The sequence below is a fragment of the Clavelina lepadiformis genome, chromosome 8 (assembly GCF_947623445.1).
Source record: "Clavelina lepadiformis chromosome 8, kaClaLepa1.1, whole genome shotgun sequence".
NCBI lineage: Eukaryota > Metazoa > Chordata > Ascidiacea > Aplousobranchia > Clavelinidae > Clavelina > Clavelina lepadiformis.
In genome coordinates this window covers 16,243,431-16,265,650 of record NC_135247.1, presented here as the reverse complement: position 1 = coordinate 16,265,650, position 22,220 = coordinate 16,243,431, and the positions used below count along the sequence as shown (strand labels likewise).

The window sequence follows — 22,220 nt, the reverse complement described above, 5'->3', positions numbered from 1 at the left end:
GTGCAGTATTATGTAAACGTGTCATGTTTCAAGATTACAATGTCATACACAGTGAAAATTAAAAAGATAATTTTTGAAATTGAGTATAAACATTTAAAATATCTAAACGAGTTATGTTAGCAAATGATTATTTTCCATGTTTCGACTTACGGGCAACATATTCCCGGAAATGCTTTGGCCACATAGAAATCTGTTTCCGCAGCTTATCACACCTAATAAAATCTGAACTGACGTTTTCACCATTGGACATTGTAGGTTTGTTAGGTTGTCGGGTACAGCGTTGTATTGGGTTTTATTGGGTATTATGTATAAACGTTTGTATTCGGTATTTCACCTAAGGGCATGATATGTTGTGTGTAATCCTTTTCACTAGCTTCGGCCTAGGCTGGTTGTAAAACCTGTAATTACTGTATTTACTGAATGATAGCCTAACACCGAACACTGACAGACTGATCACGGAAGACTGAGTCACTTATTGTCGAATTGAATGAATGAATGAATAGGCCTATTGAATACTGTATCATTTCTGTTTTTGTAGATTTGTTGGCATGCTATCACAATCTTTATCCTCAGACTGGAGTAAAACTTTGCAAGACTTAATTTTTGCCATAATTCATGCCTTCATCGGCGTTCGGGCTTGTGTTGTTTCTTAAACCTGTCAGTTTGGGCAAGTTAGACACATGGTTTTTTTTATCTTATATCAAGTTATGTGGTATTATGCGAATTTGAAATTGTTCACCAGGACATGGAAAAACGATAATATTTCATTAATGCCTTGATCAAGGCAGCAAAAGCATTGCAATCTCGGGGTCCGGATTGCAGAGTACGGAGTATGGCAGTCTTTATTGAGGTCTAGCAGCCCTTGGGGGAACGGAAAACATATTTCTGTGGGCAGATCAACAAACCAGTCGTACTGCTGAGTATGGATGTTTTAAGCAAGATCTTGTAGCATGCACCAAACAACCCAAATGACAAGTGCGGGTACATAAAAATGCCCAGATTCACTTGTGCACTTAGGTGTACAATTACATAGAAATTGACTACAAAATGAAGAAGGAAAAGTAGTGTCTTCTTTTTATGATGTCATTTTACCCAGTCATTTCGTCAAAAAAAATCTTGGGTATGTGCCTGCCATACTCTGCAGTCTGATGCAGCATCACTGGCTATCAAACATGGGTCGCGATCACATTAGACTATTACGGGTTCAGTGTTCTATCCATTTTCCAATGAAGCTTACAAAAACCAAACAAATTTTTAATTTAAAACTTTTGTAATATCACATGTAACAATGTTCCTAAACTAACATGTTCAGGGGAGACCCCATAGCAGACAATTGGCACTCCGACTGGGAAGTATGAAAGTAGAAGTTTGGCGTTCATTAATACCACACTTTCCACTGTTGCCTGAAACTAGCATGCACATTGGCACTAGACTTATTAACAGACATGTTGATTTATAATGAACAAACAAAGCAAGTAAAGTTTTTTTGAACGCCAAGATATGATAAATAAACTTAGAATTGAGGTCTTTGTACATGCCAAAATTCTGTGTCTCTACTTGCATAATTTCTTGTCTAAACGTGCCACGATATGTCCCAGTCTGGAGTATATCTAGCCTAGTTGGAACATAAACAAGTGACTGCTTGAATGACTATCAATAAAATTTAAACTGTTCCAGTTTTTAAACATTGCTATAAATGAAAAGACTTTGACTAACAATACACTTAAAAATATTGGTAAACATGTTTACATTACAAAGTAAACTATCCTAAAGCAATTAAAAAAGTTTTTCAAATTTTCCAACTTGAGTGTATTTTGGTTGCATGGAACTTCAAAAGATGCCTTGTTGCCATGGCACCTAATTTTTGATTTTGTCACCCAAAATTTCATGGAATGGACACCTGCTGGGCAACAAATTTTTCACAGTTTCTCTACTCATGCAATTAACGTAGAAAACATTTGGAGTAAATACGGTGATAATTTCACCACAGAAGCACAGTTTAACTAAATGCAACACATTAGACAACGTCAATTATAATGTTTAATACAAGAAATAATTAACTATCAATTTAGGAGACATCACTCAGGCCAAGTAACTAAGAATCTTTGTTAAGCGCTGGTTTTAATTTTGTTATTGTGTTGTGTGTACAATATTGTTTATTTTTCACCATTGATTATGTGAAGCGAAACTTATGGTGGTAATCTCGTTGTAGACTGGTCAAACAAGAAATAAGCTCACCAACCATAAAATTGGTTGACTTCTCATTTTAAAATGTTTTCACAGTATAGCCACTGCTTTTTATTAGCAAACAAGAATCATCAGTCTTTAAAATTTGCCTGATAGATATAAGCCTAAAGCGTAAAAATTAAGACAACAAGCCCTGTTCAGGAGTGAAAGTACTTACTTACTTCTCAGCTTGAAAACTCACATCGGCATTACAAATTCAGTTTGTAAGCACACTGCTATTTGCTTTAAGTCTTTAAACGAGAAGTTAGCAATTTTAACTGAATTATATGAAAACATTTGTCTTTAAGTTTAGTGCGCCTAGAACTTGTAATTAGCCAAATATAAGCAACCTGGTAAAATGTGGTTAAACCTGAAGTGGAAAGTGGTGAGCTTTTTTAAGATGCATTTAGGTGAATGATAGGAAAAAATATTCAAGCAATGAAATGAAATAGGCAATGGACCAATGGGTTACAAAAACTTTTGCCCCAAAATTTTTTCTACATATGTGTGGTTTTGGCTTATGACTGACAAATTCCTTAATCGTTAAGAACTTTGTGCTGTTGACCACCTGTTATTAAATTACCAAGCATCAAATGAAGGATAATATCCATTTTCAGCGTTGTTCACACATTGACTACCACGGATAAAAATGCAGGTTGGCTCAGGATGTCATTGACAAACTTTTTAAAAATTGCATTCTGGATAAAGAGCACAATTTACTGTTTTTGTTAATTTTAGGTTTTAAAGCGTAAAACATTACTTTTAAAATAAGTGTTTCAGTTAGTTTTTGAATAGCAGGAAGTTGCTATAAAAAGCTAGTGTTTTTTTATTGTGCTGTGATGATGCTAGATTGTGTCCCTAGATGGATCTTAGTTTAGTTTATAGCTGGAGCAAATTAGGGTAAAGCATATGCTTATCTAAGTAATATAGTCAGGCAAAATAAGACAGATGATTTTTTACCTGAGCTTCATGACACTAACTGGAGCATTAAATTACCAGCCTTACTGCTATGTTTTAAAAGACCTTTTTAAATCAAATGCAGAAGCTCTCCAAATCCTACCGAGATTTAGTAATACAGTACAAGTGAACTAAAGTTTTGCAAGCTTAACTGGGACACATATTGCCTGTTACATGTACTACTGAACTACAAAATTTACACATTGGTGAAAGTTTTATTTGTAAATTTTAACTTTTATGTCTTAGAAATCTTTCTTATTTAGTATAGGATTAAGTAAGCTGATAAAGATGAGGAGAAGCAAACAACAATCTGGTTTGGACAATCACTCTTCAAGTTCAGGAAGTTCAAAAGTTTCTCCTCAATCAGTAAAGGGCAGTGCTCAATCATCCATGGCAGACTGTGAGCAAAAGATTCAGCAGTTGCTCAGAGAACTGTATGAGACTATTATTGCAACCCAAACGGAAAGGGATAAAGGTTCTGTCAATTTGGATGCCATTCGCAAAACTCATGAAAAAATGTTAGGTGAATTAAAAGTTTCAACATATTACAAGCAGAAACTGCGCAATCTCTATTCAAGTGCTTTAAGTGATGCAGATGCAGAATGTGATTTGCTTCGGAAAGGCTTGGAAGTCATTGCAGCAATAAAGGCATTACAAGAAGAAAAAAGAATATCAGTACGTCTTTCAAGTCAAAATCCAAATGATGAACCACCCAGGAAAAGCATGAGACGGGGCGTCTTGATGAGCTTACTGCAGAAATCAGCACAGACACTTCCACTGTGGATAGGCAAACCAAATGAAAAAATTCCACATCTTTGCGGTGCTTTAATAGCCGGACCAGATTACATTGCTAAACCCGGTGACAAGGTCGCGGCCCGAGTTAAGACAGAAGAGGTGGAGGAACAGTGGATTCTTGCAGAGGTTGTGTTGTTTAATCCAGTGACATTGAAATACGAAGTAGATGACATTGATGAAGAAGGTAGAGAGCATCACATATTGAGCAAGAGAAGGGTGATTCCCTTACCCCAGTGGAAAGCAAACCCAGAAACTGACCCACAAGCACTGCACCCCAAAGGAACTCTTGTGATAGCTTTGTATCCCCAAACCACATGCTTTTATAGAGCAGTGATAAACGAGCAACCTGCTACTGCCCATGATGAGTATTCTGTACTCTTTGAAGATAATTCTTATGCAGATGGATATTCTCCTGCACTCAACGTAGCACAAAAGTACATTGTTGTGCCAAAAGAAATGCGGGAATCCAAGCGTAGATAACAGTCAACACGCATACCTGTTCACAAAACGAGCAGAAATATCATCCATATTTATTTTTTGTATTTATTTTTGTACTTTCTATAATTTTGTTAGGTTATTTTAGTGCTATTCTATTTTTATGATTGCATTATCACTACCAGTTATTACATGTCAAAATTGACACAAAAATGGTTGCAAAATATGTTTATATCATTGTAAGCAAATTTGATTATCAATGTGAACTTGAACAAGAGTGCTGCTATAAAGTTGAGCTATTTATGCAGTAACAATTTTTCTATTTTGACGTGTTGTTGTTTTCAAGGTGTGAAAGCAAACTGAAAAAAAGATATAATGTCCAAAAATACATTCCGTAGAATTGATGTAGATCAATATGATGAAGAAAAGTTCAAAGATGATCAAATAGAGCAGGATGGTGGAGGTCCAGATGAACAGGAAGTCTCTCAACTTCTTTTGAGGTATCCTTCACTTATTTGCTTCTGTTTTAATTTTAAGAGTTTGACTTTACATGAACACAAGTAAATTATGAGATTTTTTGTTTATGCTTATTCCTTAATGCCTTTATTTTCAGTGGAAAAAATTCTCCAGCGTTAAAAGCCTCCTTACAAAATCCCCCTTATCGTAGCAAGGATGCCTCCGTAAAGGTTTGCTAATATAAATTTGGTGCAAATGTGTAAACAAATTTGATGATAATTTTTGTTTGTTTTCAAGCTGATGTAATATGTATCTTAGCATGTTCTCTTTGCTCTACATCGTAATAAAGTTAAGAATATCTCAATATCTTCTTCAACAAGGTTAAGACTAACCACTGCTGGTTAATTATTTCACAATGTAACTTTTTATCAGATCACTCAGTTTTCATTGACTGAAAAATAATCTTTCACCAGAAATGGCATCACCAGTTTTTGCATAAGAAATGTTTTGAAACATTGTTTTCTATGGCTAAGTTACTGCATTTTTGTATTAAATGACTTTGTGTTGCAAGCTATATCAAAAAGCTTTTCTCTGTTCTGCGTGCAGGATAGTTCTACCCTTCTTGTGATACGAGTTTTGTCTTCAATTAAAAGCAACGAAATTTCAAATGCGTTGAACACCCTTTCCGCTGATGAATTGGATGCCTTGATGAAGTATATTTATAAGGGATTTTCAATGGGTTTGGATGGACAGCAGTGTGGTTACTTGTTAACTTGGCATGAAAAGGTCTTATAGATATATTAATTTCATAACAAACGTAAGAAATATGTCACATGTGTAACGTTACATTTTATTATTCATTTTTGGCTCTATGTCAACTTATCTCTTTTAAGTATTTCTCCATGTTTTACATTCTGTATGGCCATTACGCAGTCTGATATTTAATTTTTTTTCTGAAAAAGAAGAAACGTTTCCATAAAAACTTGTTTTCACTTTGTTTTCAACATTTTCAAAACAGTGTAATTAATATTTAAATTTGTTTTTAGGTTGCGGCCAAAGGTGGAATGGGCTGCATCATAAGAGTTTTGTCTGATCGAAAGAGATTATGAATTGAATGAGTTTTTGCATCAACGACATCCAGGGCTCATTTAAATCATTCCAAAAAATCATATTATATTGTGTCATGTTTTCCTCATAATTCAAGCTGATTTACTCTAACTTTTTAAGAAGGCCATTTCAATAGCCAACCTCTTAAAAGTGCTTTAAGTTTTCAACTCATAACAAAGACATCATACAAATACATCTTGATGTATTTTATGTCAAGGTAACTACGTTTGTAGTTACTGCACCTATAGGTAACAATGCTCCTGAAATATAGCATAATTTCACAAATCTTGCAACTAGTTTCTTCTTAGGTTAGTTTCCAGTACTCACCATTGTAAAAGTTTTTAATTCTAATTCTTCTTGCACTTAACGCATGCCAATGGCACCTATTTCTAAAATTTGCAGTCCCACTAAAGCTTCGGCTGTTTCATACTGGAAACAACTTCTTAGGCAATATCTTTACTGCCATAAGGACTTTTTTCAAGAATGATATTTCTTTCCATTTTCAACTGGAATCCACTCATCAACTTCAAGCAAGGCTGGAAAAAGTTGTAAGAACGGTATCATTATCTCTCCATGTTCTTGTACAGAAAAAATTGTACCGGGTGTTTCTTGTGCATTTTCTGTATCTTACTCAGCAGCACAAGTTTGAGAAACCCAGCAATGCTTTGTGTATACGCTCGTCTTATACTCGGAATAAAAATACTATCTAATACCATGCCTCATAGATGTTATGTACACTTATTAGTGACATGTTATTGAAATCTTTATAAAGTACTCGTAGTAAGTTAGGGTGATGGTGATACGAAGAACCGTCAACTGAAATATTGTTATAGCAAAGCTCTTCATTTGCCTACGTTGGCGTCGGACAAACGTCTGCTTGGACATGTGTCACTTTTCACGGTGTATCAGAACTCGGAAGTTTGCTTGCTAGGAAATTTTGCGCTCCACTGCTTGGTTATATATAATACAGTTGCTTTTCTGCTAAAGTCAAACGTGTGTTACCGTGACTTCAGCCACGGAATGACAATTGCGTCAGCAAAAAAATTGTAATTTTTCCTAAAAGAAAGTATCAGCGAGACCAATTTCGCGACAGTCGTGCCATTATGATCAATTTGTGGTGTGGCCTCAGAAATGTTTTGAAGTTATAGGCACTGACCTGGCTCGAGTCACAACTGTAATTGACTCAAATCAGAAAAAATTACTTGGTTACATTACAACCCTGATTGGTAAACATTCCCCACATAGCACAACCTGTGTTGTTGGAAACTCGTCGTTAGGTGACGTCAATACCACATCTAAGCGGTACGATCGCTGTACGGCTCTATAGTTTCCATACTTTTTATATATAAGTTAAAGTATTTTCTGTTATATATCTTTATGTTAGCAGTATGCTATACAAGTTGAAAGATAAAACTACTTCCGACGTTATCAAAGCTAAGGAAAAGGAGAAAAACGTTATAGGAACTTCCAAACCAGAATCCGTTTGAAAGGCTTTCTACGGTGAATCCTGTCTTTGCATAGTGAAAATCAAAAAAAAAACTTCCAAATCAAGTTAGGCTACACTTAAGGACTACTGTGACCAAAAAAGGTCTTCATGATTTTAACTTGACTGACGATGACAAATTCTTTTTCTGCAATTCACATCTTAAAACATTGTTGCATGGATTTTACGGTGGTCGGTCAATTTAACCCACGGACGAATCAACCAAAACCAATTAAATCCAGGGCAATTCAACCAATGGACGATTAAACCCACAAACGTTGGTTGGGTTGTCCTGATACGTTTAATCGCTCCTGGATGGTTGAATTAACCTGGAACCGTATTTTATAATTGCTCTGTGATTGGTAAATGGTCTGATATTACCTCATGCAGGGCTCACAAGAAGGCGGTCCATTCGGAACATTATTGTTTCGTAGCCCAAAAACTGGGAAAGAGCCTACGTTAACCACAACCAATAAGCACGACATACACTCACGGTGTTTTATTATATTATCAGGTAGAGATGTAGCCTAATAGTTTTACGGTTGAAAGGAACTATTTTAACCTAAGTAGCCTAGATAGATCAAGCAGCCAGATGTTAGAGATATACAGGGTAGGCAATTAGGTTAGATTAGAAGAATGGGTAGGCAAAAGGTTGATGCTAGCTATTTTGGGTTTAATGGAAGTAAGGCTCAGGCTGTATTAGAATGAAAATTTAGATTAGGTTTAGATTACTATTTACTATACATGTTACAGCATTAAAGTTAGGTAAACAAACAATGGTACAAATACCGTTAAACACACGATATTTTTTCGTGAACTATGGTGATAGCCTTAACTGATACTTTATGATTATTTTTGCACTAATATGTCACTGTAAATCAAACCACATTTATTATTTGTTTATTAATGTAACAGCCTACTCACTGAATAAGAAGGGTTAATTGCCTTCATGCAAAACAGAAAAGTGGAATAATTAAAATATTTTGTTACATTGTTGCAAAATAAACTTTTTACTTCCGTTTCTTATTTTATGTATGTTAAGTAAATGTCCTTTTAATTGGAATAACAAAGCTTACATCGGTAAATGTCCTTCAGTCACAAAAGGAAAATGCTTAACCTTATTCTGGTGTTATCACCTGTAAGTAACAAGTATAAACAGTTTCTTATCTAAAACAACAACAACATATGACAAAGGCAGACGCGTATGGTGCACGATTGAAAAAGCACAATAATAGACGAGCAATGAATGTCTCAGAGAATATCTCAGCGAGTTGAAACACTTTTCATCTCTTAGACAAAATCTTTCCCGTAAGGCTTGTTCTCCTTCTACCAGTGCGAAATACTACTAAGCAAACAACCTTTATGCTCTGCAAATGTTTGCCATCTCAGGCGGCCGTATTTGTGCGCCAGATTATTTAAACAGTACCTGAAAGCAGAAAATAGAAGAATGGGCGACGATTGTGATGCTGATGATATTCAATTGAAGCATAGGTTTGCCCATTTATTACCATCACGCTCAACCACGCAGATAGTTAAGTCATCTTCTATTTTAGCTATTACTTTTGAAATATTTATCCTGTTTTTATATACAAAGAAGTCCTTTTTAGAAAAAGTTTGCGTTTACATCAGACGAGTCAGAAATCAAACAAGCTTCGCAAACCAACGCCATTAATTGCCAGGATTACAAAATTAAAGAAACAAGTGCAGGCAGAATATATGTTTACTCACGTACTTGTTTGTCAATAGATTATTCTGTGATTAATATGACGTAGCTTAGCGCATCTTCAGTAAATTTACAGACCATAACACCTGAAGTGCAATGTAAAGGAATTTTGAAAGCAGAGAAAGAGCAGTTGAGCAATGAAGTCAAAGCACTTAAGTTTCTAGTTTTGACTGGTCGTCGATGATGCATGGATTACTATAGGAATTATACTTGACCTGTAGAAATATTTAAGTTTATATAAAAATTTGTAAAATGTATGCTGCTGTATACGTGCATGTATACAATTGAGAAAGCAATGAAAGATTGTAGTTTACACCCTGAAGTAGCTTCTTGGAAAAACTGATTTGGCAAAGGAAAGTCATGTTTATAGGCTTCTTACCGAGAGACTCGAGAGGTCCGCTCGCTAATAATCGTTATGATTTGTGAAGACGCTGTAGGCATCATATAAGCCCTTGTTATGAGTTACGCATTAATAAATAGCATCTCACCCTCGTCGTTAAACCTTTGTCCACCTGTAACAAAAATAAGCCCTGTTTATAGCCTATATGTTCTGTATGCCATTGTTCCTGTGAGGGTTGTTCGGTAGAAATACAGAATATATTGACGTGGAGAACGCCCTGATATTGTGATGTCACACACGGTCTGAGCAGAAACTGTCAGCGCTGTCTTTAACGTTGAGTCTTGAGAAGGATTTTGAATGGAACTTGCGTGGATTACGAGGCCCGGCAGGTATTTTAATGCCTTTGTCTGCTTATTTAACGAAAGACCGTCTTTTGAGGCTGGTTTCATTGCGCAGTACTCCACCTAAAGAACATACAAAGAGTGCTTATGTGATCTCAATCGACAAAATTATGCACAAAAACGACAGCACAATAACCACAATGTCAGTATTCAGCGATTTAAGAGGAGTAAGAAGTGGTCTGTTAAGACGATCTTTACACAGTCGTTATTGAATTATGAGATTTATATCAAACTACGATCAGTAAGCAATAGAATAACCTTAAACGGGAAGTGTCACTGATAACCAAGAATAGATAATAATAAGATATCCTGTATGTAGGAAACGCAGTAAAGCATTCTGTTTAATTTATTTTTACCTTTTCCAATTTTTACTAACGAGAGCTGTATGTCAACATTTGGATTGATAATTAATAGATATTGGAACGGCAAGATGCTATGAGTAGTATTTTGAAATTTTCGAAGCGCGAAAATTTATCAGGCAATTCTTCTTTGGACTGAGTAAAATATTGCCCAGCTGATGTATGTAACTACTGGTTCAGCAAAAGTTGTCGTTCCATTTTATGATTGCTCTTTAACAACTGTGAAGTCCCACAATCTGGTTATGTCGCACTTTTGTTACCATTTTTGAAAAACGTATCTGCCTTAGGCAAATCCCAACCGACAACATGTTTCTAGAAAAAATTAATTGAATATTAAAAACCGTGAAAGCGATCGTGAGAATAACTTTTTGAAGAGGTTCTCATTCCTTCTTACACAAGGTTAATGAGTCTATATAAGAAATTATACCGGACTCTTTCACCGCTCGGATCTTGTTTTTCTATTCTTTTACTACTTGTCGCTCCAGGTAATTAGGCCTCTAAGGATACATGACAGAGCACGAAATAAGGGATTTGGAAGACGCTTCATAAAAATTTCATGATTTCGTTTGTTGTTTTGTATCACATTAACGTGATAGTCGACACACGTCACCGCATATATGTACAGTCGCGCAAATGACGTCTGTTATTTTTAGTCGAATCAATATTGAATTATTCGTTATGGGAATACGTAATGACGTCGGCGATAATGGTCAGAAATCTGCAGAACTAGTATATAGACTGAAAGCTATACCAAAAATGTTGTCATAGTATGAAAATGGCCTAATTCGTCACGAAGTGTTTGTATGAACTACGACCAAGTCTTTCCATGCGTTTCGTTCTGTTGTATAATGTAGTATGTACTTGTTGTTATCGTATTATTTCAGGGTATAATATATTAAGCTATTAAGGTAGTCCGGATAATCCCATATGTTATTTGCTGTCATCTCCTAGCGCATCGCACTGTATGTCTAGTTACCAAGGGACGTAACCTATAGTTATTATGTTAAAACAATACACGTGATAAAAGTGGTTTTGGTGTTCTTATACCAAAACTTGCCTACGAATAATAAGCAATCAGCCAGAAAACAAGCTTGCCAACAGATGCCTAAATATCTCGCATTGACATAAGTTAGTCATGTATTATTTAACGCATTGAAGTTAAGTTATAATATGCAGGCATAAAGCGAAGTTGAATTATTTTTTAGTGCCTAAACTTAAATAAATAAGTTTTTTATAAACTTTTGAGAGTAAAATTTAGAATTGAATTATACGGAACATTTTTTGCTTCGAAATGATAAAACAAACACGTGCTCTATAATTTGGTTTGCATTTGCCGAAACTAATCGATTTCTCTGACTAATTTCAGTGTGAACGTTTTTGCTGCAAAATTTAAATTTGTAGTGAATTTGCTATCGGTTTTAAGGTTAAAGATCAAAACTGAAGTATGAAACATGTGTTCTACACGTCTACAATTACTGTCATATACAGTAAGTTAAATGCAAGTTGCGATTGTGCGAATTTGTAATCCTTTTCACAGCAGGTTGACGGTAATTTACTGACTAAGTAAGACAAAGTGCTTTGTTCATTTGTTAGTGACTTAAAGCAAATTATCAAATGGATCAGTTCTGCAGCAGCACACACGAAGCAATTTTTCTTGCATTGTACAGGGCACTTCGTGTATAAGTTCAAGTTAAGTTTAACTATATAATACATGGATTTTCGGCATATCTTGATGTTTTACTGTGTTAGTTGATCTATTCCTGCATAGTTTACGGCCAAAGCATTGATAGCTATTGAAATTGATACGATTACTAAATGGCTTGTTTATTGTTGAAGTTTCGAAAAAGCAGCCTATAGCCTTAGGTTAACCTTCAAAACAAAGTAATATTTACCAACTGAGATTAAACGGTGTATAGGTTCGGAGCGTAGCTGGGTATATACAGTATATTAAGCTCAAGAAAAGTGGAAAAACGTTATAGGAATTTCCAAACCAGAATCCGTTTGAAAGGCTCTGTATGGTGTATCCTATCTTTGAATAGTGAAAATCAAAAAAAAACCTTCCAAATCAAGTTACACTTAAGGACTACTGTGACCAAAAAAGGTTCACGATTTTGACTTAACTGACGATGACAAATTCTTTTTCTGCAATTCACATCTTAAAACATTGTTGCATGGATTTTACGGTGGTCGGTCAATTTAACCCACGGACGAATCAACCAAAACCAATTAAATCCAGGGCAATTCAACCAATGGACGATTAAACCCACAAATGTTGGTTGGGTTGTCCTGATACGTTTAATCGCTCCTGGGTGGTTGAATTAACCTGAAACCGTATTTTATATTTGCTCTGTGATTGGTAAATGGTTTGATATTACCTCATGCAAGGCTCACAAGAAGGCGGTCCATTCGGAACATTGTTGTTTCGTGGCCCAAAAACTGGGAGAGAGCCTACGTTAACCACAACCAATAAGCAAGACATACACTCGTACACTCAAGGTATTTTATGATATTATGAGGTAGGGATGTAATAGTTTTGCTATTGGAAATGGCGACTTTAACATGAGTAGGTCAAGTAGCCAGATGTGAAAGATATAGGCATTTATGTTAGAAGAATGAAGTATGAGTAAATTGTTGCCATAGAACTCTTTTCAAAGTAACAGATTTATATTGTTTTGTAAGTTATTTCCACAGGTGTTGTGTAGCGTGCTGGCCCTGCTTGACCATTAATTTTTATAACGATTGCTTTTCCTCCTGCAGTAAAAAAGACAAGAAACCAAAAGTCAATAATCGATAAAAACGTGTAAAAACAGCAACCATGTAACAAATAATTTATATATAAATTATAAAGAACATTTACATACGCTTACAATTTTACAAATAAAAAAATCGGTTACTATGAAATATGCATGCACCTTTCTGTGTATCATGTATAGCCTACACGTGCGATGTACGAACATGGCAGAAAAAGTGCGATACTTGTCAAATTAAACAAAATACAACCAGTTATTTTATTGCAAACCTCCTCTTGTTCCATTCTTTGTACACAACAGCTTCAACCTTTATGGACTTCATATGAGGTGCGCAGAATGTCTCGAGTATCCCACTCGATCGTTCGCTTCGTTAATTTTACTGTAAGAACCCTTGGCTTATGTGCGTGAGTATATAAGCTACGATATAGAGTACTTACTTTATGTTCCTGAAAAATCAATCTTACAATTTCTGTTTGTCAACTGCTTTCCAGGCTTTCTTGCAACGATTTTTCGTTTTAGAGAAAAAAGTTTAATAACGCTTATTATTAGGGCGATTATTTTTTGACCTAAAAAACGAAAGTTTTTGACCTAAAAATTGAACATTTTGCCAAATTTTGACATTAAAAAACTTTTTTTTGACAAATTTTGACGTATGAATATTTCAAGTAGTTAAATTACTCATTATTGTACAAAAAGTTGAAACTTATTGTAGTAAAGAAGGGCAAAAATCTGAACACAGACCTAGCCTATTCTGAAAAGGGAAATGAGCTAATTACAAATCACTGCCAAAAAAAACTGCAACTAAAACACAACAAAAACTGTTCAATACATTTGTCTAAAGCAGTGATTCCCAACCGCGGCTCTTAGAGCCGCATGTGGTACCAAGCTAGCCTTCTTGTGGCTCTCATGAAAAGCTCTCAAAAATTATAAAAAATCTATTTATAATAATTAGGGCGATTATTTTTTGACTTGTCAGTTGGAGTTGGAGTCAAGTTGGACATTAAATTGATTTGTGTTATTTTTCTTGTTAGTGTTGCTATTCGTTGGTACATGCTTTCATGCTTTAAAATTTTCGTTCTAATCACTTGAGTGTTTTCATGCGGCTCCATACGTACTATGAAGTTTGAAATTCGGCCCCGACACCAAAAAAGGTTGAGAGCCACTGGTCTAAACTAAAGATACATGAAGTATCTAAAGCAAAACCGAAGCAAGAGCTGATTCACAATAAGCAGACAATGGGCCATTTACAACAGTATAAAGTAGGCTGCAAGGTGTACAGTGTAAAATGACAAGTTCACCTACAGTGCAACCTCTATGACACCACGACAATGCAGTTTGTAAGCAATTTTGACTTGGTAAAAAATTTTGACTTTTTAAACAATTTTGACAATTTTTGACCTAACGCTGTAAATTTGACAAATTTTTGACTTTTTTTGACAAGTCAAAAAATAATCGCCCTACTTATTATATATCAAGAGACGATACGTTTAAAATTGCGTCGTTCATTTTCAACAACTGGCAATGCTAAATAACAGTTTCATTCATTTCTGTGAATGAAAAATAAATAGTTTGAATTTTGACTTCTTTCCCGTTCTGGGATTTGTATTATTGCTGAAGGCGTCAGTTTGCCTTTTTATATCGGAATATAGTGAGTAAACGATAGTGAAATTTATGTTATATATGTTTGGTATGTTTTGGTAGGTTAAATACTATGCAGCTAGAAAGTAGAGATGTATACGTAGGCATATAGGCCAAAGTCTTGCGACCTGATGTGGATTTAAGCAAGCAAGAAAGCACTCGTTAGATGGCAGCAAGATTACAAAATGGCTTTGAACTCGACACCTGACTATTTAGTTGCGATCTACGTCGCCGTTCCACTCACACTCGTTGTGGTCTCCGTCGTGTCAGTCTGTTATTGCTACAGAAATCGAAAGCTTTGCTTCGGAAAAAAACAAAACGAAGCGTTGTTGCCAACCGCTCCGAAGAACAGGTTAGAAACGTTGCAAAAACTGTGGCTATTAGTAATGTACAATGATTGTTCCATCGGTCCTCTTGCCATCGTAGCAGCGATGGAGCTTGCTTCGGCTTTATATTATGCAGAAGTATCTTGACTTTTACTCTGCTTTCAGATTCATTGTTGACTTGGGCAGAAAAAGACGTCGGGCTAGTTTTTTTGGTTCGAAGAACGGGAGTTTTGAGGCGATTTCACCGGTGAATGGAACTCAGCCAGGTAAATCCTTTGAGAAAATAATCAACAGCAAGGCTTAAGAATATCATTTACGGGTAATGTGAAATCCATACAGTTATAGCAAACACTGCAACACGTAATTTTTTATGGATTTGCAAGGTACAGTAATAGCTAAAAACACTTTGGTTCGACACCTTCTAAAATAAACTTTTTTTGTTTCTTTTTTCTTAGACATCAGAGGATTTAGAAACAATTTGACTAAAACTTGCTTAAAGTTAAATTTACTTACTTGACTAAAACGTTTAAGCTTTAGTTGGAGGGCTATTTAACGGCGACTTCCAGCTACTCAATCGATGTAGTCAGGTCATAAATCTCATTGAAAACGTTGAAAACATTGAAAACGCTAACGATGTATGTACATGTTTGCAAATTTCTTGACAGTAAATTCAACTGTGACGTCTGCAATAAAAATATGAAAAACGCTTTTTGAACGCGCTTATGTTCTGATAGAGGCTATCTTTTATGTGGTTTACTGTATGTACATACAGCAACCTGTTTCTTGTTTGTTTAATTGAAATTAGTACAACGAGGTTATTGCTTTGTAAGACATATGCCACTTTGACAAGGGACTTCTTTTACATTATGTGCCTTATCCGGACATTTTGGAGCCTAAAACATTCCCTATACACGTTTTAAATTGTCAGGTAAATGGTTTAGCAAATAATGACGATCATACTGTAATTATTTGTGGTCGAAGCATATGTTGCTTTCAACGAATATTTGTTTACTTTATCGATTCATTTCTACAGATCTGCGGACGTCGCAGACAGGGCATGAAATTTTGTAAACTAATCTATCATATTTGTTTGATAAAAAAAAATTGATATAGATGTTTTTAGAAAGGCTTATTTAACTGTCCTTTTCGTAAAAGAAAAAGTAAAATATTGTGCCCTTAATAAAAGGGTGGTGACCTAATTTAATATAGGACATAAAAAGTATATTTAAGGAATAAGAAATGTTGTTTGAGCCTGTAGAAATCCTCACCAGCTCAGAAAGAGCAGCTTACATATTTGAATTAAACATTTTAGGGATATAGGTCTGTATCATACGGCCAAGAGCTGCTTGACACGCCTTAGTAGATTCCTTTAAGATAAGATAAACAAAACACAAAAAGAAAATGTGTTTATGGCTTTTTTAAAGTATGGGATGTTTGCATCATTTGTTATACAAGTTTTTTGACAGGCGATGAAAACTTTGGGACTTATATAGCGAGTCCGATTGCCCATCCTGATCTGGTAACCACATTTCCCATTGGGCAAGTTCAGGTCAAGCAAGCACAACCAGAAAACATCAAAAAATCTAAGAAAACGAGGAGAAAGGAAGACGGAAAGGATTTCAATGAAAGATCCTTGCATCTTGGTAACGTAAGGGACTTGCGAAAGTCTGAAGGAGAACTAAAGAAGAGTCTTCCTAGATTGAAAATTCAAAATCAGCTCACTCTTTCACTTGAGGACATCACCGATTTGAGCTGGAAGCCAACTTACAGACCCAGCACTCCTCAACTTCAAGCATTCCCGGATCTAGTCGGAACAAGTGACGAGGAACGAAAGAAGAGCAGGCAGTCCATTCGTTTTAACCTCACCGAGACGGATAAATCCCAAACTGATTACCTGAGTCCCACGCAACACCTGTCACCTTACCACACCAGCGACACCGACACTGACTCCAGCAGTATGTTGAAAAACGACGACTTACCACCTCGACGCACATCCTTCGACCTACAGGTAACCATCCGTGCCCGTATCGGAAAATTTTATTTTCTCCAATCATTCGCAGCTTTCGCAGATAGATCGCGCTTTTTACCTTTGTTCAAACATAAATACCCGGTCGAAAGCTGCTTCTGATCTTCTAACTTGCTATTGAGTATTGATTAGTTTATGTTCTTGCGCCACAGTCTAGTTTTTTTACTCACTGGGGAAGACGATTCCCTCCAAAATCACCCGGAATGAATGTAATGAATGTAATGCCGGAGACAAATCGAACCATTCCTTCTTGCCGTACTGGATAACAACATGTTATATTTCCCTACAGGCTTTGCGGAGGACGCTGCCGTCAGACGAACCGAATTCGCTGCAGGGAATACGTTCCAGCATATCGGGTTAATACGAATCCTATTAAGAAGCTTAAAGCGTTCACTATACTATAGCGCTTCCTTCTTATAAAAATTACAAAGAAAGTTTCTTTTTAGAGGAAGATAATTCTTATCGACGTCCGTGGTCTAGCGCCTCAGCCGGTTCCGTAACGACTTTAAACTCGCTGTCAACAGGCAGAGGTATAAGGCTTGTGAGTTTAGCTTAATTTCTTTGTTTTTTTTAAAATCTTTCACAAACCACCGTTTGAAACCTTAAAAACCATCCGTTTTTGTCATCTTCATATCAATATAAAACTATATTATCCACCATGTAAAACAATTGAGTAAACCGGAATAGTAATTATCGGCTACGCAAAGGCAAGGTCATGAATGTTTTGTCAATATACTTCATTAGAAGCAATGACGCCAGAGACACCAGCGCTGACTACTGGTCGACGTCGAAGTTCAATGCAAATGCCCATCGATTTGAATCAAATTGACCCAAGCCTTTATCAGGTACAACTTTTTGCAAAAATCACTAAAGGTTGAAAATAGCTTATTTAAAACTTCCAAATTTTTCTTCGCTCTATACCGTTCTCGCCTGATTGTTGATACTTTGCACCAAACAGTTTTTTTTTCTGGCCAAGAAAAAGATTATTTCAAGTCGTTTTGTCACTTTACAACCATGTCGTTTTCTGCTCATATGACTTGATCAGGTCTTCCTGAAACAACATTTCGACGCTTTTCCTCGAATCTTGATTGAAAGTAATTTTATGATTTTTTTGATAAATTAAGAAACGCTGGAAAAAACTAAATGTAACAAATTTAGCCGCAAAGCTGAAAGCTATTAAGCTACTAAAGAGGTTAACTTCAATATTCTTACAAAAAAGTTAATAACGAGAAAGATGTCAATCATGTTTTTCGAACAAATACGGTATATTTTCATCTAATTGTGTATAGCCCAAATATGAATTTCCATTCTCTGCTTGTATTACCACTTCGCCAGACTCGTTTCAAAAATAGTAGGAATGCATTTAAAACATTAGGTAAATTTTGAACGCTTCATAATTATTATAAAATCTCGACCATTTTACAATCACTTCCTTGTCATGACTTCGCACAAATATGTGAAAGTTTGGCTGTTCAATTTAGAACCTTATATATATATACCTTTATTGTTGTTGTGGCCTTTAAAGGTAGAATGGTTTCTTTTTTAAGTGCTACGTACTGACACTGTATATATATATATAGGCTATGCATATAGGATGTATTTTCACTCTCAACTAATAACATTTTTAAAGCGCCTTTTACGACTCTATCACATCTATAAGGAATATACATTATAGTATCTTTAGTTTATGAAACAGTACTTTTATCTTTTAATCGTTTTTATAATCATTTTTTTTGTTATAATTGATTAAGTATAAAGTAATAAAATACAATCGGCTTATAATTAAGTTTTAAATAATTCAGAAAGTTTAAAAGTTTGCTTTATGTCAATCATATCCGAAAGAGAGCAAATAACGAGTCTTGTTCATTTAAATAATTTATTTTGCTATTTCTTTGACTTTATATTGACACCCAATGTTCCCTCTAAGCTGCGCGCGTGCGCAAATGCGCACTGCTGACACGGTCTCCGCGCACAGAAAATCTGTGCTGCGCACAAGAAAACAATCCAACCTGAATTCAAAATAAAATAAACGCATAATAATGGCCACAGTGCGCACGTGGCACGTGTGATGTTGCTCACAGTGGTCCAAGAGACCGCTCAGGAAGTTAGTGTGTTTGCTCAGACTCGTGAAAAATTAGAGGGAACATTGTTGACACCTAAAACCATTTGCTGCCGTCACTATTAAAGTAATGAAAGAAACTTAAGCCATGAATTGGATTTTTTAAATTCTTTATCTGAATACAGCTACAACATTTTCGTCATCCAAGTGTTGACTCCGATCCCGGCGATAATGAGTCCCCACAGCTTCATTTCACCCTCGACTACAACAAAGACATGGAAGTTTTGCACGTTAAGCTTATCCAGGTATAGAAAGCGTTAAGTCTATCGTTTTCTAGATTTAACTTAAACCAAACTATAACATTTACATAATTGCCATATTGAAGGCTCGCAATCTTCCAGCACAAGACTTCAGCGGGACGACAGACCCCTACTGTACAGTCAAGCTTAGTCCTGGATATTCTGCTCGCAAGAGTAAAGTCCACAAACGCACAATCCACCCGGAGTTTGAAGAAATGTTTACATTCGGAATTAGCCCAACAGCGTTAAAGGTTGGTTACTTTTTTAGTTTTGTCTGGGAAATGTCTTTTTGTGAAAATGCTTCCAAATTACGTTACTTTGCGGGCAACATTACGTATATAAATTAACTTTTTACCTCCTGCGGATGGCGCTTGCATCTGACATTACAAGGATCTTTTAAGGCGAAAAAAATAGCAAATGTCTGTTTCACTTTCTATCGAAATAATCGATAATTTAGACAAAAAAACGGAAAATTTTTAAAAGGTTCTGTTTCTCCTGATTGGCCCGATAAACTTCCGAACCTGGCCTTTGTCAAAAATTCAGGGAAAGTAGGCCAATAGCGGCTCAAAATTTTGTCACATCCAGACGCTATAAGCTCGAAAATGTTTATCATTTTTTTTCTCTTACAGGAAAAAACGTTGGAGATAAATTTATTTCATTTCGATCAATTTTCCCGCCACGAATGCAACGGAACCATGGAACTGAAGCTCAAGGATGTCGATTTCGAAATGACTCCCACATTCGATCTTTGCAAGAGTTTTCAACCGGTCGTACACCACGAAAGATTAGAGGTTGGCTTTTAAATGATCTACATTTCAGAGCAAACATCATAAAAAGCATTCTCATATATTCTGCTCATGATATTTGCTACGAATGAGGATGATACAATAACAGAAGTAAAATTGGCAAGACATTACAATAATGATTTAGAAGTTGGCTATAGCAGCAGTTGTGTTTTTCAGCAATAGTATTTTAATGCAAAAATGAGCGTAGAAATCGCTTGTAATTGTTTCAAAACACTACTGTCTTTACGCTTCTATATGTTTCATAGGTTATCGACAATTAGTCACGAAAGATGCTATATATGACTTTAGCTTTGTAACTCACAATGTTATATATAGCTTAGAAACATGACATATACATGTATAAATAAACAACGAAAGAAACAGGTAAGATTACAGGCTACAATTTTTTGCAATTTTGCAGGGTGACGTACATTGTGGTGACCTCATGCTTGCGATTTCATACTTGAGAAGCGCCGAAAAGCTGACGGTCGCTATACAGAAGGCGAGAAATTTACGTCTTGTCGACGATAAAAAGACATTACCTGGTAATGTGGTCGTTTGCGAGAACGTAATCGTTACATTTTATTACTTCAGCTTCCCCGTAAAAGTGTTACCTGAGTAAAAATCATAACAGCAGTTTTAACGACCAATTATGCGGAATAAAAGATACAACTTATTCCAAAAACCGCTTTTCCAAGAACTGTAGCTTTTACCATCGTTCAAAACATAAACTTTCCTGCTGCTTGTAGCCCATTCGGTGCAATTATTTTTTATAATTGACTGATCGTTAAATGGAGATTAGCCTGTACGGAATAGGCCTTATCAATAACCCTCAAGTTTTTTTTTATATAGATGCTTACGTCAAGGTTTGCTTGTGCAAGGGAACGCAGCGCTTGAAAAAGAAGAAAACGGCCACAGTACAAACAACATGCAACCCTGTTTTCAACCAGGCTCTCACGTTCAACGTCGCTTGCGATGTTTTGCAATCTCCAGATGTAAAGATATTGTGCTATGTCATGCATGACCTGAAGCTCGGTGCCAATTTCAAGCTGGGTCAGTTCGAGCTCTCTTCGGGTATGTTGGTGGGCTTGGCTGAGTAGATTTTACTTGCAATTAAAATGATTTGAAACGTTTCGACTGCTACGATCGCTTATGCCATGAATATTAATAACGGTAAAAACTGTCATGAATATTCATGGCTGGCTTAAGCTCATACAACGTCAATCGCGTCGCATTTACATCTAGTTTCGCATATTTATTATCCAAGGTTTGTAAAATCCATTGGAGGGCATACAAGTATAATTTATAACTTACACTATAACTTACGTAGAATAATTTTATTCTTATCACAGGAAGTGACGACAAAGATGCCAGAGAACACTTCATGGAAATGATGTCGCAAAATACAAGCAAACCAATCGCTAGGTGGCACCGTTTAAAAGTTATTCCGTCTTCCACACCTAGCAGCGAGAACCCTCCCGAAAACGAAAGCATTCCGAGATATGCCCGCCGTAGATCCATCGCTATCTTAGAGTCATTGAAACCCCATTCTGGATAAAATTAAATTAAGAAATGGCAAAATTAAGAAACTTTAGGCCATAAAACCACCGTAAAAAACATTAGCACCTGGCAGAAACGTTGGAAAAGGGAAATGCTCCACTTTGTATTAAACTTTTTTCCTGCTGACAACGCTGTTTTATATGGCAATTTAATTATAAAATCTACATAAATTTTGCACAAATCAACAAAACACAAGTATTATGACGCTAATTGTATCAAATTTCCGTGAAAAATGCAGCCATTTAAGCAGATTCTTTTTTTCAATCGAAACTTCTTAAAATCTATTTTGTCTTTGTAAACTGCTTGCTGTCTTTTAACGCATTAAATCGTTTTGATAAAATCTAGTTGTTTATTTGTTTCAATGATTGCTGTTTTCTTTCGCAGTTTTGAAACGAAGTCCTATATTTATACCTTATTTTGATGGTTCCAAATTTTGCTACAGTAGACTTTAAATGAATGGTAAATAAACAGTACGTCGTACTCTAAAATTTTCCA

At 35.8% G+C, this 22,220-nt stretch overlaps 2 protein-coding genes across 2 annotated transcripts; both read left to right on the top strand.

Annotated features, from left to right (window-relative positions):
• Positions 1-3,422: 3,422 nt before the first annotated feature.
• LOC143469238 (SAGA-associated factor 29-like) lies at positions 3,423-6,688 on the top strand. The gene is made up of 6 exons (XM_076966868.1): positions 3,423-4,422; positions 4,690-4,705; positions 4,802-4,913; positions 5,027-5,099; positions 5,476-5,655; positions 5,916-6,688. The coding sequence occupies exons 1-6, from the start codon at positions 3,472-3,474 to the stop codon at positions 5,976-5,978; spliced, it is 1,395 nt and encodes a 464-aa protein (XP_076822983.1). The 5' UTR covers positions 3,423-3,471; the 3' UTR covers positions 5,979-6,688.
• An 8,049-nt stretch (positions 6,689-14,737) lies between these two features.
• LOC143469786 (uncharacterized) lies at positions 14,738-22,213 on the top strand. Its single transcript, XM_076967603.1, has 12 exons — positions 14,738-15,022; positions 15,162-15,262; positions 16,463-17,004; positions 17,312-17,378; positions 17,469-17,552; positions 17,767-17,867; positions 19,267-19,386; positions 19,467-19,631; positions 20,010-20,171; positions 20,587-20,710; positions 21,018-21,239; positions 21,518-22,213. The coding sequence occupies exons 1-12, from the start codon at positions 14,856-14,858 to the stop codon at positions 21,721-21,723; spliced, it is 2,061 nt and encodes a 686-aa protein (XP_076823718.1). The 5' UTR covers positions 14,738-14,855; the 3' UTR covers positions 21,724-22,213.
• The last annotated feature ends 7 nt before the right edge of the window (positions 22,214-22,220 follow it).

Excerpts from the sequence above, each read along its gene's own strand:
- LOC143469238 (XM_076966868.1), top strand. The coding sequence starts at position 3,472 with ATGAGGAGAAGCAAACAACAATCTGGTTTGGACAATCACTCTTCAAGT. Across the intron at positions 4,914-5,026 it reads GTCTCTCAACTTCTTTTGAG|TGGAAAAAATTCTCCAGCGT; the intron begins GTATCCTTCACT and ends CTTTATTTTCAG. Across the intron at positions 5,100-5,475 it reads GCAAGGATGCCTCCGTAAAG|GATAGTTCTACCCTTCTTGT; the intron begins GTTTGCTAATAT and ends TTCTGCGTGCAG.
- LOC143469786 (XM_076967603.1), top strand. The coding sequence starts at position 14,856 with ATGGCTTTGAACTCGACACCTGACTATTTAGTTGCGATCTACGTCGCC. Across the intron at positions 20,711-21,017 it reads CGATAAAAAGACATTACCTG|ATGCTTACGTCAAGGTTTGC; the intron begins GTAATGTGGTCG and ends TTTTTTATATAG. Across the intron at positions 21,240-21,517 it reads TCAGTTCGAGCTCTCTTCGG|GAAGTGACGACAAAGATGCC; the intron begins GTATGTTGGTGG and ends TTCTTATCACAG.